This window comes from Moschus berezovskii, chromosome 10, assembly GCF_049115385.1.
Source record: "Moschus berezovskii isolate FMDL1 chromosome 10, NW_MosBer_1.0, whole genome shotgun sequence".
Lineage (NCBI taxonomy): Eukaryota > Metazoa > Chordata > Mammalia > Artiodactyla > Moschidae > Moschus > Moschus berezovskii.
In genome coordinates, this window is record NC_142469.1 from 46,531,734 (window position 1) to 46,551,291 (window position 19,558).

Here is a 19,558-nt window from a genome sequence, read left to right on the forward strand (position 1 = left end):
TGAACTTTTCTATATTTTCCAAATTTTCTGTGATAAATACATGTCACTATTGTCATAAGAAAATTTTTCTTTTTTAAATGTTCTATTGAACTTAACGAGGGAAGCCAGGAAAAAGGTGTTTCATGTTTCCGTGAACTTCCCATACAAGTTCAGGGAACATACACCACCACTTTTGTGAGCGCACACACATACTCACAGTAACACATTATCGCTAGAGATGGAGGGGAACAAGAATATAGGGGAAAATGGCTGTCCTTTTCGTCCCTCTTTGGTGTGGCCAGTGAGGAGAAGCAAAAGAAGATGCAAAGGATACAGTGTTTTTTGCCACTTCACCATAAATTTAAAGAACAGTGACCAATTTAAAGCATATCTTTAAAAATATGATGATCAATAGCAGTATTTAATGTCCATACAAAGCCATTTTCATAAACAGGTGTTTGGGGGGAGAATGGCATTGGACACAGTGACTTAATTACAGGTCTGGGAGGATCCATGCAGGGCTAGCTTATTCTTCTTCTGATCAGGACTGCAGTTAAAACAAGTTTTCTTCAAAAGAATATCCAAAAATGCAGTCCATTTGGATCAGAATTATCTCTTTCTAGTTATATACTTTTGTCAATTAACAATGACATGAAATTTTGATATTGTTTCTTTACCTCCCAAACCTAGATCTTTACGTGAATGTCAAATTAGAGTTGTGTTTATAAAGAAAAGAGTGGCTAGTCTTCCATACTGATATTAAATAAAAGGCCAGTTTACACTGTAATAGAAATATGACAAACATTATCAATATTTAGACAAGCATATTCAATGTTAAAAATGGATGTGGGAAAACAGGTTTTCTTATAACTTGTTAATTAGGAAAAATGGTATTACCACTTTGGCAGAATTTATGAAAAATTTCAAATGTGCATATTCTGTAACTTAGAAAATCAGCTTCTAAATATCTATGCAAAAGAGACACATCTCTGCAGAGGAGGCATAAACAAGAAAGTTCAGTAACCATGGTTTCTATTAATAATAGGGGGGAAAACTGCAACAAGCATCCATAGAAGGGTGGCTGCAAGATCTATAGTATATAAGAAAATATAATGCAGCCATTAAAAAGAACAGCAGAGACAGGCCTCTAAGACGTACTGTTTGGTGCAAAAAGTGCATTGCAGAAAAAGACCCATCAGTTCAGTTCAGTCGTTCAGTCATGTCCGACTCTTTGCAACCCCATGAATCACAGCACACCAGGCCTCCCTGTCCATCACCAACTCCCAGAGTTCACTCAAACTCATGTCCATCAAGTCGGTGATGCCATCCAGCCATCTCATTCTCTGTTGTCCCCTTCTCCTCCCACCCCCAATCTCTCCCAGCATCAGAGTCTTTTCCAGAGAGTTAACTCGTCGCATGAGGTGGCCAAAGTATTGCAGTTTCAGCTTTAGCATCAGTCCTTCCAATGAACACCCAGGATTGATCTCCTTTAGAATGGACTGGTTGGATCTCCTTGCAGTCCAAGGGACTCTCAAGAGTCCTCTCCAGCACCACAGTTCAAAAGCATCCATTCTTCGGCGATCAGCTTTCTTCACAGTCCAACTCTCACATCCACACATGACCACGGGAAAAACCATAGCCTTGACTAGACGGACCTTGGTTGGCAAAGTAATGTCTCTGCTTTTTAATATGCTATCTAGGTTGGTCATAACCTTCCTTCCAAGGAGTAAGGAGTAAGCGTCTTTTAATTTCATGGCTGCAATCAGCATCTGCAGTGATTTTGGAGCCCAAAAAAATAAAGTCTGACACTGTTTCCACTGTTTTTCCATCTATTTCCCATGAAGGGATGGGACCAGATGCCATGATCTTCGTTTTCTGAATGTTGAGCTTCAAGCCAACCTTTTCACTCTCCTCTTTCACTTTCATCAAGAGGCTTTTGAGTTCCTCTTCACTTTCTGCCATAAGGGTGGTGTCATCTGCATATCTGAGGTTATTGATATTTCTCCCAGCAATCTTGATTCCAGCTTGTGCTTCTTCCAGCCCAGCGTTCCTCATGATGTACTCTGCATATAAGTTAAATAAGCAGGGTGACAACATACAACCTTGACGTACTCCTTTCCCTATTTGGAACCAGTCTGTTGTTCCATGTCCAGTTCTAACTGTTGCTTCCTGACCTGCATACAGGTTTCTCAAGAGGCAGGTCAGGTGGTCTGGGATTCCCATCTCTTTCAGAATGTTCCACAGTTTATTGTGATCCACACAGTCAGAGGCTTTGGCATAGTCAATAAAGCAGAAATAGATGTTTTTCTGGAACTCTCTTGCTTTCTCCATGATCCAGCAGATATTGGCAATTTGATCTGGTTCCTCTCCCTTTCCTAAAACCTACTTGAACATCTGGAAGTTCACATTTCACGTATTGCTGACGCCTGGCTTGGAGAATTTTGAGCATGACTTTACTAGCGTGTGAGATGAGTGCAATTGTGCGGTAGTTTGAGCATTCTTTGGCATTCCCTTTCTTTGGGGTTGGAATGAAGACTGACCTTTTCCAGTCCTGTGGCCACTATTGAGTTTTCCAAATTTGCTGGCATATTGAGTGCAGCACTTTCACAGCCTCATCTTTCAGGATTTGAAATAGCTCAATTGGAATTCCATCACCTCCACTTGCTTTGTTCGTAGTGATGCTCTCTAAGGCCCACTTGACTTCACATTCCAAGATGTCTGGCTCTAGGTGAGTGATCACACCATCGTGATTATCTTCGTCGTGAAGATCTTTTTTGTACAATTCTTCTGTGTATTCTTGCCAGCTCTTCTTAATATCTTCTGCTTCTGTTAGGTCCATACCATTATCGAGCCCATCTTTGTATGAAATGTTCCCTTGGAATCTCTAATTTTCTTGAAGAGATCTCTTGTTTTTCCTATTCTGTTGTTTTCCTATTTCTTTGCATTGATCACTGAGGAAGGATTTCTTATCTCTCCTTGCTATTCTTTGCAACTCTGCATTCAGATGCTTATATCTTTCCTTTTCTCCTTTGCTTTTTGCGTCTCTTCTTTTCACAGCTATTTGTAAGGCCTCCTCAGACAGCCATTTTGCTCTTTTGCATTTCTTTTCCATGGGGATGGTCTTGGTCCCTGTCTCCTGTATAATGTCACGAACCTCCATCCACAGTTCATCAGGCACTCTATCTATCAGATCTAGTCCCTTAAATCTATTTCTTACTTCCACTGTATAATAAGGGATTTGACCCATAGGGTATGACAAATGGTTCATATAGAAAACTAAAATATAAAATTATACTGTGTATATATACATATTTGTATTCTTTAAATAGGGACATATGTATGGATGAAAATGCATGGAACAGCCTGAAGCAATACCAGTATAAGCCTGAGGGAGTGAAATAGGGGCACAAGTACTAGAGTCCCCATTAGTTCATTTAGTTTTTACTCTTGTAGTTTAAAGTTGATTTTATAGAAACTCCTTACAGAGAAAAATGGTAACTTTACAATGAAGAAACCTGGCAAACATTAATAGCTTAACCATGTGGTCAAAATGAACATCCCAATGATGTCATGTTGATGGCGTGTGTCCCTGATATGATGTGATGAGAAGGGCACTTCACCTCTGGGGTGTTCTTACCCAAAACCTATAATCCCAGCGTAACCACTAAAAAAACATCTGGCAAACTCAAATCAGGAAACATTCTACAGGTTGCCTGGCCAGTACTGCTAAAGACTGTCAAGGTCATGATAAGCAAAGATAGACTAAGAAACAGGCACAGACCTGAGGAGATGGGAGATGTGACAATCCAATGCATTGTGGTGCCCTTAGAACTCTTTGTACTTGGAAACTCTTTGTACTGTCTTTTCAAACTTTCTGTAAATCTAAAACTACTCAAAAATTAAAAAAAAAAAAAAACAACGTTAAAAAACTCTCTGAAGAGAGGTTACTGGCCAAGAGTATTCACTAAGAATTTTTCAAAAACTGTTCTGAAGTTGCTGTACAGTTAGTGCCTGTATTCGCTCAGAACTGTCAAAATGAACAGTACTGTGAGGTTTGCTTTCTTTCATGCAGAAGGGCCTTAAGAAAGTTATTTTTCATAGGATATTAGTGTTCAGAATCAGGATGCTGCTCAGCATACACACACTAAAATTCATACTTGACTGCTGTGTGCTTGCAAAATAGTAACAGAGTTTTAAAATTCATACCCACATTCCTAGTTGCCACCTTTTACTTAATCCTAATTTCATCTCACTAGTATTCAACATTCAGAATGGCAACAACACTACCACTGATGCTCTGATACTGTATAAAGTGCTTGACCAAAGCAGACATACTGGAGGAGGTCACAAAATATCACCCACAGGAAAACATGAAGGAAGGTGGCCACTGCCTAGTGGTTGCTATCTCAGGATTTACTTTTTAAACCCTGTCCCATTTTCTGTTCCCTGCTTGGATACCTCTTTTCCAGCTTGTGTGCATGGTTGATTCCTTGTTCATCAAATTTCAGCTCAGATGCACCCTTTTTTGAAAGATCTTGGCTGAACTCCCTACCAGAGGGTGATCCTCTCTACCCCACTGCCCTCTACTTCTTGGTTTTCTGCATGGCACCCACACATTAGAGATGCAGATTTACTTCTTTGTTCACTTGTTAATTGCATGTTTCATTCCCTAAGCCAGCACAATTCCTGGCATGAAAGCAGTAGCCATGCAATTATTACTGAACAAATGAATAGACAACTGAAAAACTTGTATGACACTAATATGGGTAATGTGTGTGTGTGTGTGTGTGAGTGTTATGTTTCCTCCCATGTTCCATTTCTAGACTCTACAGATATTCTAAGTCTCTTTGGGTCTATACACCATGCTGCTGCTGCAGCTGCTAAGTCGCTTCAGTCATGTCCGACTCTGTGCAACCCCCATAGATGGCAGCCCAGCAGGCTCTGCCATCCCTGGGATTCTCCAGGCAAGAACACTGGAGTGGGTTGCCATTTCCTTCTCCACTATACACCATAAATCAGCTTAAAAATACAGCACTCACATTTCTCATCCTTTGGTCAATTTCAAGAACAACTTTACGTCAGTAACTAGCCAGAAAAGACCTTTTCATTTGAAAAGACCCTGATGCTGGGAAAGATTGAGGGCAGGAGGAGAAGGGGATGACAGGATGAGATGGTTGGATGGCATCACGGACTCAATGGACATGAGTTTGTGTAAACTCTGGGAGTTGGTGATGGACGGGGAGGCATGGCGTGCTGCGGTTCATGGGGTCGCAAAGAGTTGGACACAACTGAGCAACTGAACTGAATTGAACTAGCCAGAAAGTGATATTCTTTCTCTTCTTTCTGCCCTCCTTTCATCCTGTTGGCCCCCAGGAGTTTCTTCTGCTCTCATAGCCAAGGAGGAAAATAGATTTGTGGTGATGGCCCTCAGATGTTAATACCAGAACTTCCTAGGTAATTTCATCAGCATCTTTGACTATCAGGATCCTAGGAACAGAGGGCCTGTTCAGAGATACTTGAGCTGACTCTGACTTCACCCCACTCCCTTTTTCCATACTCCTGGTCTCCTTCCCCACAAGTCTGGTTCAAGAAGCAGAAGAGCCAGATGTTTTTTAAAATGTCCCCTTGTTAGTAGAAGGTCTTCTTGAATGCTGACCTATACCTCAGTGTGAAATGGCAATGGAATATGAACCATGTAGCAAATTTTTCAACTCTGGCAGGATATTAGCTGAGGAAGGGCTATCACTGGTAGCTGCACACCCTGTTGGGCAATTCAGGGGCCAGGGAGAGCCATGATATGGTAGGATGCATCTCTTCCTGGTCTGTGTGGCCAACACATTATTCATTAGATTCTCTAGAGTTTCTAGATTGAAAAGGTATAGAAGGTGCATGTGTGGACATGGCATGCTCCAGCCTGTGTTTGCTTACAGTCAACCTGCAACTCATTAGATGCATTTCAGGCTTCACTTTTCCCCCATGCCCATCCCCGGATGGTGGACCATGATAGTGCTCCTTCCTCTAGCATTTTACTAAACTTCTCTATACCTGTGACTTTATGTGTAATTTTTAGTCACTCTATAATTATCTTTAGGGGTGAAAGTAGAAATTATGCAGAATGGGCTCACTATAAATTTATGCCCTCTTACTTCGACTGGGCTCTGTGAACTACACTGTCATACTTCTATGTGAATGCTGCAACTAAGACCTGACACAGCGAAATAAATAAATAAGTAAATTTTTAAAAATCTTATAGTTCCATTGCAAAGATAAGTATCCACTAGCTTTGTATAGAAACTTCCCTTCATTGGTAAACTCCATGCCTATCCTATATAGTAGCTACCTATCTGACTTCCCTGCCACCAATCTTTTCCTCTTTCAATCCAACTGATACCCAGCTGCCACATTAATCCATATATATATATATATATATATATGTATGTATGTATGTATATATATGATTAAGCACAAATTCCTCAGTCTGGAATTCTGGGCATTCACAAGGTACCTGTCCTCCCTGCTAAAAAAACTTCTCTTCACTCTATTTCCACATGAATCTTCCATTCAACCCAACTGAGCTTGAACACTCCATATACAGTATCTCCTCCCCATTGTTGTTCAAATTTCTCTTCTAGAATAGGCTGCCTACTTCCCTCTCTACCATCACTTTTCTAAGCCTCATGCTTCCTTCAGAAAGTGAAAGTGAAGTCGCTCAGTCATGTCCGACTCTTTGTGACCCCATGGACTGTAGCCTACCAGGTTCCTCCATCCATGGGATTTTCCAGGCAAGAATACTGTAGTGGGTTTCCATTTCCTTCTCCCGGAGACCTTCCTGACCCAGGGACTGAACCCGGATCTCCTGCATGGTAGGGAGACACTTTACCATCTGAGCCACCAGGGAAGTCCCTAGTGGTTCAAAGTAAATTTCTAAGGTCTACAAACAGGTGGTGAGTTGAACAGAAAGGCATATTGATAATTTTTTCCTGTTGTACCTGGTAGAGGTTGATGTTGCTATAAATAGTTTCCCAGATTTGATCATAGTTGCCCTGGGAAGCCACACATGTTGGATGAGAAGCCAGCAAGACCGTCTTTGCAGCATGATCCTGAAGCACTTGCATTACTCGCTCAGGACTGGAAATCTTGAGAAGAACACAGAGGAGAAGAGATGGTTGGGAGAAGGGTTATTCCATTCTTCTCAGCAAGAATTTGGTCACAACCACATGAATAATAAGAAGTCCCAGGTGGGACTTTATTCATTTAAAAAATAAAAGTAAACTCAAACATCGTAGTTCCCTTAGGCATGTTCCTCCAAAGAACACTAAATATTCAAATATACATAAGCAGCTAATTAAAAAGTTCTGTGACAACCCCTGAAACACAGTAGCAAGTAGCACCCCCACACATGTTGTGGCAACAATGAAAAGATAAACTCTCATCAGTTTTGGGTTTGTCTATTCTTAGGAAGTCGGCAAGAGATGGAGGAGGAGGCAGCTGGGTAGTGTGAGAAAAGCACAGACTCTATAAGGACACAGCCCTGGGCTCATATTCCTGCTGAAATCCTGGCTTTTCATGTAAAGCAGGATAAGAACATTAATGAGGTCTCTCCCAGAATTGCTGTAATGCTTGGCATGTAGTAGATGTTGAATAAATGTTTCTCTAGAGGTAAAAACTCACAGTCCCAGAGCTGAACTTCTACTTCAGCGATACACATATGACTATATTTCAATTATTTTAATACCACAAGGAACCTTCAAAGATTATTTAGTCCTCAGTTCAGTTCAGTTCAGTCACTCAGTCGTGTCCGACTCTCCGTGACCCCATGAAACACAGCACACCAGGCCTCCCTGTCCATCACCTAGCTCTATCAAAATTCCAACGGTTTTGATCAGTCATGTCTGACTCTTTGCGACCCCATGGACTGTAGCTTGCCAGGTTCCTCTGTCCATGGGATTTTCCTGGCAAGAATACTGGAGTGGGTTGCCATTTCCTGCTCCAGGGGATCTTCCCAACACAGGGACTGAACCTGCATCTCCTGTGGTTCCTGCACTGGCAGGTGGATTCTTTACCATTGAGCCACCTGGGAAGCCCCAAATAGCCAACATAATTTTGAAAAAGAAAAACAAAGTTGGAAGACTCAAAATTCCTGATTTCAAAACATATTACAAAGCTACCTTAGTCAAAATGGCATGGTACTGGTGTACATTGGACATACAGACCAGTGGAATAAAATGGCAAGCTTAGAAATAAACTCTGAGTGTATAATAAAATGATCTTAATAAAGGTGCCAGCACCATGCAAAAGAGAAGGAACAAGGGACATATGTATAATTATGGGACAATATGGAGTGATTCATGTTGATGTATGGCAGAAACCAACACAATATTGTAATTATCCTTCAACTAAAAATAAGTAAATTAAGAAAAAAAGAGAAGGGACAGTCTCTTCAACAAATGGTGCAGGGAAAAAAAATGGATATTCACATACAATATAATGAAGTTGGATCCTTATACCATATATAAAATTTAACTCAAAATGGATTAAAAATCAAAACATAAGACCTAAAACTATAAAAGTCTTAATAGAAAATGGGGAAATTTTCATGATATTGATCTTGGCAATGATTTCTTGGATATGACACAAAATGAACAGGCAAAAAAAAAAATTGACAAATGTGACTCAATCAAACTTAAATAATTCTGTGTATCAAGGGACAAAATTAACAGAGTGAAAAGGCAACTTAAATAATGAGAGAATAATTTGCAAATAATGTATCTGATAAGGGGGTAATGTTCAGAATATATAAGGAAAACTCCTACAACTCAACCATAAAAAAATCAAAAAACTCAATAAAAAATAGGCAAAGAACTTCAAGGAAAAAGAACTTAAAAGGAATTTCCTCAAATAGGATATACAAATGGCCAAAAAGCATATGAAAAAGTGCTCAAAATTACTAATCATTAGAAAAATTCAAAAAGAAAAAAAAAACACATTGAAACATCACTTCATATCTACTAAGATGACTAATATTAAAAAAAGAAAGAAAATAACAAGTGTTAATGAGGATATGGAGAAACTGAACCCTTTTGCACTATTGATGAGGTTGTAAAATGCTGCAACTGCTATGCAAAATACTATGCTGCTGCTGCTAAGTCACTTCAGTCGTGTCCAACTCTGTGACCCCATAGACAGAAGCCCACCAGGCTCCCCCTTCCCTGGAATTCTCCAGGCAAGAACACTATGGCGCTTCCTCAAAAAGAGTTAAAAATAGAATTATATTATGGTCCAGAAATTCTACTTCTGGGTATATATGCAAAAGAACTGAAAGCAGGGTTTCGAAGAGTTATTTTCATATCCATGTTAACAGTAGTCTTATTCATAACAGCCATGAGGTAAAAGCAACCAAAATGTTCAACAACAAATGAACAGAAAAAATGTAGTGGATACATACAAAGAAATATTCAACCTCAAAAAGGAAGGAAATTCTAACAAATTCTATGAATGAACCTTGAGGATATTATGGAGGGTAACATAAGCAGTCACAAAAAGACAAATCCTATATGATTCCATAATATGTGGTGCCTGGAGCAGTCAAACTCACAGAAACAGCAGAATGGTGGTTACTAGAATTTAGAGGGAGAGAGGAATGAGGAGTTACTATTTAATGGGTAAAGAGTTTCAGTCTGCCAGATGAACAGAGTTCTGGAGACGGATGTTGGTGATGGTGGTATAACTTTATGAACTTAATACCACTGAACTGTACACTTAAAAATGGTTAAAATGGCAAACTTCAGGTTATGTATAATTTTACCACAATTTGAGGAAAGAAAAGGAGAAAATAATATAAAAGGATGCCGTGTAACCCTCACTTCGTTTTCGCTGATGTAATTTCTTGCATAATGATAGTACAATATCACAACCTAGATACTGGCATTGAGGCAGTCAAGATACAGTACAGACTCATCATAAGGATCCTTCATATTACCCATCTATAATTATACTTCATCTCCTTCCCCACCATTCTCTTATTAACCCCTAGAATCCATGAATTTGTTCTCCATTTCTATAATTCTGTCATTTTAAGAGTTTGCAGGGCTTCCCTGATGGCTCAGTTAATAAAGATTAACTGCAATGCAGGAGACCCCAGTTCGATTCCTAACAGAAGCAGAAGATATTAAGAAAAGGTGTCAAGAATACACAGAAGAATGATACAAAAAAGATCTTCATGACCCAGATAACCATGATGGTGTGATCACTCACCTAGAGCCAGACATCCTGGAATGCAAAGTCAAGTGGGCCTTAGGAAGCATCACTATGAACAAAGCTAGTGGAGGTGATGGAATTCCAGATGAGCTATTTCAAACCCTAAAAGATGATGCTGTAAAGTGCTGCACCCAATATGCCAGCAAATTTGGAAAACTCAGCAGTGGCCACAGGACTGGAAAAGGTCAGTTTCCATTCCAATCCCAAAGAAAGGCAATGGAAAGAATGTTCAAACTACCACACAATTGCACTCATCTCACATGCTAGGAAAGTAACACTCAAAATTCTCTAAGCCAGGCTTCAATAGTACATGAACCGTGAACTTCCAGATGTTCAAGCTGGATTTAGAAAAGGTAGAGGAACCAGAGATCAAATTGCCAACATCCACTGGATCATCAAAAAAACAAGAGAGTTCCAGAAAAACATCTACTTCTGCTTTACTGACGATGCCAAAGCTTTGACTGCGTGGATCACAACAAATTGTGGAAAATTCTTAAAGAGATGGGAATACTATACCACCTGACCTGTCTCCTGAGAAATCTGTATGCAGGTCAAGAAGCAACAGTTAGAACTGGACATGGAGCAATCGTACTTCTGGGCATACACACCGAGGAAACCAGAATTGAAAGAGACACATGTACTCCAATGTTCATCACAGCACTGTTTATTATAGCCAGGACATGGAAGCAACCTAGATGTCCGTCTGCAGACGAATGGATAAGAAAGCTTTGGTACATATACACAATGGAGTATTACTCAGCCATTAAAAAGAATGCATTTGAATCAGTTCTAATGAGGTGGATGAAACTGGAGCCTATTATACAGAGTGAAGTAAGCCAGAAAGAAAAACACCAATACAGTATACTAACACATATATATGGAATTTAGAAAGATGGAAATATAACCCTGTATACAAGACAGCAAAAGAGACACAGTTGTATTGAACAGTTTTTGGGACTTTGTGGGAGAGGGTGAGGGTGGGATGATTTGAGAGAATGACATTGAAACATGTATGTTGTCATATGTGAAACGAATCAGCAGTTCAGGATCAATGCATGTTACAGGATACTCGGGGCTGGTGTGCGGGGATGACCCAGAGGGAGGATAAAGGGAGGAGGGAGGTGAGAGGGGGGTTCAGGAGGGGGAACTCATGTACACCTGGGGCGAATTCATGTCAATGTAGGGCAAAACCAACCAATATAATATTGTAAAATAAAAAAAAATAAATTAAAAAAATAAATAAAACCACAAAAAAAAAAAAAGAACTGGACATGGAACAACAGACTGGTTCCAAATTGGGAAAGGAGTATGTCAAGACTGCATATTGTCACCCTGTTTATTTAATTTATATGCAGAGTACATCATGAAAAATGCTGGACTGGATGAAGCAAAAGCTGGAATCAACATTGCTGGGAGAAATATCAATAACCTCAGATATGCAGATGACACCACCCTTATGGCAGAAAGCGAAGAGGAACTAAAGAGCCTCTTGATAAAAGTGAAAGAGGAAAGTTAAAAAATTGGCTTAAAACTCAACATTCAGAAAACTAAGATCATGGCATCTGGTCTGGTAACTGCATGGCAAATAGATGGGGAAACAATGGAAACAGAGACAGACTTCATTTTCTTGGGCTCCAAAATCACTGCAGATGGTGACTACAGCCATGAAATTCAAAGATGCTTGCTCCTTGGAAGAAAAGCTATGACCAACCTAGATAGCATATTAAAAAGCAGAGACATTATTTTGCTGACAAATGTCCGTCTAGTCAAAGCTATGGTTTTTCCAGTAGTCATGTATGAATATAAGAGTTTGATGATAAAGAAAGCTGAGTGCCGAAGAATTAATGCTTTTGAACTGTGGAGTTGGAGAAGACTCTTGAGAGTCCCTTGGACTTCAAGGAAATCAAACCAGTTCATCCTAAAGGAAATCAGTCCTGAATATTCATTGGAAGGACTGATGCTGAAGCTCCAATACTTTGGCCGCCGGATGCAAAAGAAACTGGAAAAAACCTGATGCTGGGAAAGATTGAAGGCAGGAGGAGAAGGGGACAGCAGAGGATGAGATGGTTGGATGGCATCACCGACTCGATGGACATGAGTTTGAGCAAGCTTCAGAGTTGGTGATGGACAGGGAAGCCTATTGTGAATAAAGCCGATATAAGTGTTCATGAAAAACAAGAAGGAGGGAAATCTGGTCACATGCTACAACATGGATGAACTTGAGGACCTTCTAGTAACTGAAACGAAGCCAGCACAAAAGGACAAATACTGTATATCCTATTTATACGAAGTATGTAAGAGTAGTCTGATTCAGAAACAGAAAGTAGAATGGTGGTTGCTTGGGAGGAAGAGGAAATAGGGAGTTGTTTAGTAGGCAGAGAGTTTCATTTTTGCAAGATGAAAAAGTTCTAGAGATCTACTTCACAACACTGTGAATATACTGAACACTGATGAATCATACACTTAAAAATGGGTAAGATGATACATTTTATGCTATGTGTGTATATTTTTTTTTACCATATGTAAAAGTAAGATAGTTCAATGTTTAGTCCACTAGTTTGGTTTCACAAATGAGGAAACGCAAACTGAAAGTGGTTATGTGACTAGAGCAATATCATACAGAAACTTAGTGTTAAAGCCAAGTCTTCTGACAACTGTCACTAATGAAAGTGAACAAGATATAAAATCTGGCAATTAGATTCAATTAGACAATTCCAAATAAAGCCTTCATAGTGAATCCATGGCTAACATTTTTAAAAAGTGGAAAGAATTCAATTTTCTGAGAACAGAATTTTATCTACAAGGAAACATGGCTACTTTTTTACCTTCAAAAACTTTGCTTGGAGTTGCATTAATACATCTATTCTTCTCTGTTCTTTTAGTTTGGTCAAAAGCTTCTTTTGCCAAGGATCATGTTTTGGCTTAATCTAGTGGACAAACACATACAAACTTAAATGTAACAGAATGGTTCTCAATAAAAGTTGCAAATAAAGAGAATCAAGGACTTTCTGAAATGGGATCTGGCCTCAGTGGTAGTTTTCCAGAGCATGTGAAGTCTTGGCAAGGGTCTATGTGGATTCTCAGATCTGTGGAGGGAGAGAGCAACAGCAGTTCCTGCTGGCACCTGGCCTGAGATGCAGTAGCTCCATCTAGGGACCCTAAATCCATCAGTGTTGGGCACTGCACTAATGTTATGGGGCAAGAGAAGTTTGTCCACAAAAATCTCCTTGTGGCTCCATGTGTAAAACTTCACCTTTCATATTAACAAGCTGTATTTCAAAAATTAGTCCTATGGCTGTAAATACTTCAATATACTCATAACTTTCAAATTTAGATCTAGCTCTAAGCTCCAGCCTGTTATATCCAACTATCTCCTTGATATTTATACTTGAATGGCAAGTATAATAATCTGAAACAGAAAGTCCGGCTTTCCCTACACCAACCACCTATTTGCTCAAGCCCCAGATTTAGGAATAATCTATGATTTCTCTGCTTTCCTTCCATCCATCTTTATCACATAAGAGCTTTCCTTCATGACACGGTTGATCCTCATTATTCATGGATTTTGTATTTTTGGATTTGCCTACTCACTGAAACTTATTTGTCATCCCCAAATCAATGCAGAACTTTCCTGGACATTCATGGACATGCACAGAATGGTTGAAAAATTCAAGTCACCTAAACCCACATTCCCAGCTGAGGACAGACAAGGTGCAATTCACCTATTTACTACTTATTTGAGTGTGTACTATAAACAAATGTTCTTTTTATGGCCTAATTAGTGCCAGGTTCTTATACTTTCTGTGCTTTTCATTAGTAATTTCACTATTTTAAATGGCCTCCAACAGGGGACTGAAGAGCTGTCCAGTGTTCCTAAGTACAGAAAGGCTGTGATGTATCTTGTAGAAGGACAAGTGTCCAAAAAGCTTTGTTCAGGTATGAGTTATAGTGCTATTGGCTATGAGTTTGATATTAATGAATCAACAACACATATTGAATAAAGTTTCTTCAAATATAAACACATATAAAACTAGTTATGTATTGATCAATTGATGAACCTAACCTTTTATTTCCCCTATGAGCAGTGGTTTAGGATTTGTAAATTCAGTGTTTGTGGCAACTTTACAGAACATAACCACCTCCAAACAATGAGAATCAACTGTAATTACCACTAAGTCAAATCAACTCATTTAATCTACTCACTTTTGAAAAATTGTGAATTGTGTATCTCTAGCACCAAGGGCCATGTATGACACACAGAATGCAGTCAGTAAACAGTTCTTGACTAAAAAACTAGATTTACACAACTCAAGTACAGCTTTGAATGTTCTTTATTCTTGCCAAGTAGCCCAGGTCACTAACAACAAGAAAGGAGTTCTGACTTAATAGAGATGGGCAAAGGAATATGTGAGAAATTCCAGAAAAGGTAGATCAGCCTGGCTAATTTCAACAGACTCAAAGCAGGAAGGTGGTACACGAGGCCAGGTTTTCTAAGCCACCTCTTCTAAGTCAGGCAGGCACCTATCCTTGCTCCTAGGGCACAGTTTGCTGAGGGCACTGAGGAGAAGGGATAATAGGCATCTGACAGACCTGATGCTGCCAGGTTGTCTGGCCTCCTTGGAGGATACTCTGTGACATGGCTGACATCATTCACAAGTGACTGTCACCGCGGGGCTCCTTACCTTTATAAAGGAAGTCCAGTTGGCTCTCTTTTTTAAGGCCCTACCAGGTCCTGCCAAATCCAAATTTTCCACTTTAGCTATCCCAGCATTATAGTCTGGAAACGTTTGCATTCTCTGTTGCTCCATGAAGATGCTTTGAAATTTTTGGGAAACCTAAACAGGATGGAGAAAAGAGAAGCCCAGGGGGGAAAAACAGTCTCAGGATGGAGGCAATTTCATGAACAGGTACTGACTGCCTCTTAAAGAGTCTTGGAGTCAAACTATTTTATGCAACATGATTCTGTGACAGTAATAGGACTTACATGTAAATACCTGAGGGGCACAAGTATTCAGTCAGCCTATTACTATAATCATGTGTGTGTTACTTGTTCTGAATACCTGCTCCAAAGATTGGAAATAATGTAATATATTTATTTATATATATTTTTAAATGGACTATCTTTCTTTGGGAATACATTCCCTTTTCCTGGCCGCCTGATAAATGAGAAAAGGGTTAGATAAATCCTGCTCCCAGAAGCCTGACCAGGATATTGCTAGAGAGAAGAGTCCAGATGCTGGGACCTGTTAAAACTCCTTACGGTACATCAGTCACACCCCTCACATCTCAGTTCCAGACTGAGGCTGCCAGTGCTTTCTGTGATATAACTGCCTACTGCTAAGATGCAGACACTGCGACCTCCCTTCTGGGGCAGACCCAGGCCTCCCGAGCCTGCGCAAGTACCTTCATCAGTGCTCTGGCCACCTGCGTCACGACTTCCTCAGTGCAAGGAGAGCTTGTGGAGGGAATCTCAAGAATCTACCCCATGGTGATGGTTGCAAAACAATGTGAATGCTCTTACCACCAATTAGCTGTACACTTAGAAATGGTTAAAATGGTAAATCTTACATATATTTAATTACAGAGAAAGAGAGAGAACCTGACACACACTAGGGCCTGAAAAAAAGTTTCCAAATGAGTAAGTTCAGTGAGACACAGAGCTAAAGATTCTTCCAGTTAATGCTGGTACTTTCCAGGCTGTGCTATCCAATACCATTGCTCCTAGCCGTATGTGGCTATTTAACATTTAAATGTATAAACATTAGATAAAATTTAAAATTTAGTTCCTCATTTACACTACCCAATGTTTCACAGTCACATGTGACTAGTGGTTACCACATCAGACAGACACAGATCATACCCATCAGTGCACAAAGTTCAATGAGATGGTGCCAGTCTAAGCTAGAGCGGCAAACTTTATCTTAAAGGGCCAGATGGTAAATATTTTAGACTTTGCAAACCACATGGTTTCTGTTACAACTACTCAGTGCTGCAGTTACAGTGTGAAAGCAGCCACAGACAGTACATAAATGAAAGGGCATGGCTGTATTCCAATAACACTTAACTTTAACAAACACTAGGAGGTGGGCTGCAGGCTGTAGTTTGCTGACCCTGCTCTAGGAATTTGGAAAACCAAAATAAACACTCTTCCTGTTTATAGAAATTCGTCCTACACACAAAAAAATGTGTTGTAATGTGATTATCCTGGGAGTATAATTAGCACTGCACATAATACTTTTACAAGAAAATCAAAAGTGGAAACTCTCTCTATGTGAAGACAAGCTGTTCTTTGGGGAGAAGGCTGCTCTGTGGGAGAATTCTGCAGCCTCAAGTTCTTTTGTTATCACTGATGATAGTCTACTGTGCCATAACCTATCTTTATTCATTTGGACTCTTTTTAACATGTCTTGTTCTGATTCTGGTTTGGGTCTATCATAATACTTGCTGATAATGAAAGAGGGTGAGGATCCTCCCATAGAAGCACTCCCTACTGAAGACAGTGCTGCTACTGATATGAAAAGAAAGACACACAAAAAATAAAAAAGAAAAAAAAAAAACACAAAAGCTAAACATCACCACCTGCAAAAAACCCAGAGGATATCTGATACCACTGGTTCCAGTAAGCTTAAAGAGTCCATGTTACATAATAATAGAAATAATCCCAGTAAAATAATGCTGAAATAAATACAAATGGATGTGAAACTTCAAGGTCAAAGTAAATGGTGATACAGTAAGTAAGTAGCTCCTTCTTACACAAAGGGTGTTCAAAAACATACAGATTTGATCTTTGCCTTTTTGGATTAATCAACTTATTATTTTTACCTAGCAAATACATACACTCTTGCCTGGAAAATCCCATGGATGGAGGAGCCTGGTAGGCTGCAGTCCATGGGGTCTCTAAGGGTCGGACACGACTGAGCAAGTTCACTTTCACTTTTCACTTTCACACATTGGAGAAGGAAATGGCAACCCACTCCAGTGTTCCTGCCTAGAGAATCCCAGGGACGGGGGAGCCTGGTTGGCTGCCATCTATGGGGTCGCACAGAGTCAGACACGACTGAAGTGACTTAGCAGCAGCAGCAAATACATATATTTACATATATTACACACCCAGATGTAGAAAAATATCTTTTTGTTGAAACTCTGGCTAAAAAGTTTATTATTGTAAATTTGAGGTTCTTTATGTATAATCCTTTATCGAGCCCATATTTGCATGAAATGTTGCCTTGGAATCTCTAATTTTCTTGAAGAGGTCTCTTGTTTTTCCTATTCTGTTGTTTTTCTCTATTTCTTTGCATTGATCACTGAGGAAGTCTTTCTTATCTCTCCTTGCTATTCTTTGGAACTCTGCATTCAGATGCTTATATCTTTCCTTTTCTCCTAACAGAAGCAGAAGATATTAAGAAGAGGTGGCAGGAATACACAGAAGAACTGTATAAAGAAAAAAGATCTTCACGACCAAGATAGTCACGATAACGTGATCACTGACCTAGAGCCAGACATCTTGGAATGTGAAGTCAAGTGGGCCTTAGAAAGCATCACTACGAACAAAGCTAGTGGAAGTGATGGAATTCCAGTTGAGCTATTTCAAGTCTTGAAAGATGATGCTGTGAAAGTGCTGCACTCAATATGCCAGCAGATTTGGAAAACTCAGCAATGGCCACAGGACTGGAAGAGGTCAGTCTTCATTCCAATCCCAAAGAAAGGCAATGCCAAAGAATGCTCAAACTACCGCACAATTGTACTCATCTCACACGCTAGTAAAGTCATGCTCAAAATTCTCCAAGCCAGGCTTCAGCAGTATGTAAACCATGAACTTCCAGATGTTCAAGCAGGTTTTAGAAAAGGCAGAGGCACCAGAGATCAAATTGCCAACATCCGCTGGATCATGGAGAAAGCAAGAGAGTTCCAGAAAAACATCTATTTCTGCTTCATTGACTATGCCAAAGCCTTTGACTGTGTGGATCACAATAAACTGTGGAACATTCTGAAAGAGATGGGAATCCCAGACCACCTGACCTGCCTCTTGAGAAACCTGTATGCAGGTCAGGAAGCAACAGTTAGAACTGGACATGGAACAACAGACTGGTTCCAAATAGGAAAAGGTGTACATCAAGGTTGTATATTGTCACCCTGCTTATTTAACTTATATGCAGAGTACATCATGAGGAACGCTGGGCTGGAAGAAGCACAAGCTGGAATCAAGATTGCTGGGAGAAATATCATAACCTCAGATATGCAGATGACACTACCCTTATGGCAGAAAGTGAAGAGGAACTCAAAAGCCTATTGATGAAAGTGAAAGAGGAGAGTGAAAAGGTTGGCTTGAAGCTCAACATTCAGAAAACGAAGATCATGGCATCTGGTCCCATCCCTTCATGGGAAATATATGGAAAAACAGTGGAAACAGTGTCAGACTTTATTTTTTGGGGCTCCAAAATCACTGCGGATGCTGATTGCAGCCATGAAATTAAAAGACGCTTGCTCCTTGGAAGGAAAGTTATGACCAACCTTGATAGTATATTAAAAAGCAGAGACATTACTTTGCCAACCAAGGTCCGTCTAGTCAAGGCAATGGTTTTTCCCATGGTCATGTATGGATGTGAGAGTTGGACTGTGAAGAAGGCTGATGGCCGAAGAATCGATGCTTTTGAACTGTGGTGTTGGAGAAGACTCTTGAGAGTCCCTTATACTGCAAGGAGATCCAACCAGTCCATTCTAAAGGAGATCAATCCTGGATGTTCATTGGAGGGACTGATGCTAAAGCTGAAACTGCAATACTTTGGCCACCTCATGCGACGAGTTGACTCACTGGAAAAGACTCTGATGCTGGGAAAGGTTGGGGGCAGGAGGAGAAGGGGACGACAGAGAATGAGATGGCTGGATGGCATCACCGACTCTGTGGACATGAGTTTGAGTGAACTCCGGGAGTTGGTGATGGACAGGGAGGCCTGGCGTGCTGTGATTCATGGGGTCGCGGAGAGTCGGACACGACTGAGCGACTGAACTGAACTGAACTGATGTATAATCCTATTTTTTTCCCTTTGAAACAAGTTTTAATATGGCTTTTGATAATATGATTTTTTTATTCAAGGAGGTGCAACACCATGAGATAGCAGACTATGACTGCTTGACTTTAAAAATCACTACACAATATACACAGTACTGAATATAAAGCATTTTGCCACTGAAGAGCTATTGGTACAATTCCTGAGAATCAAAGGGCTTTAGACACTAGACAACTCCATACTAAAAAAATGCCAGAGACTGGGATAGAAGATGGCGGAGGAATAGGATGGGCGACCACTTTCTCCCCTACAAA

The 19,558-nt window shown here is 40.0% G+C and overlaps 1 protein-coding gene across 1 annotated transcript in view; it reads right to left on the reverse strand.

The window, feature by feature from the left end:
• Window positions 1–19,558, reverse strand: part of LOC129561121 (uncharacterized) — a 183,306-nt gene that overhangs the window by 139,894 nt on the left and 23,854 nt on the right. The window contains 3 exon segments of the mRNA XM_055433524.2: window positions 6,969–7,115; window positions 13,062–13,163; window positions 14,919–15,071. Coding sequence (XP_055289499.2) covers window positions 6,969–7,115; window positions 13,062–13,163; window positions 14,919–15,071 — 402 coding nt within the window.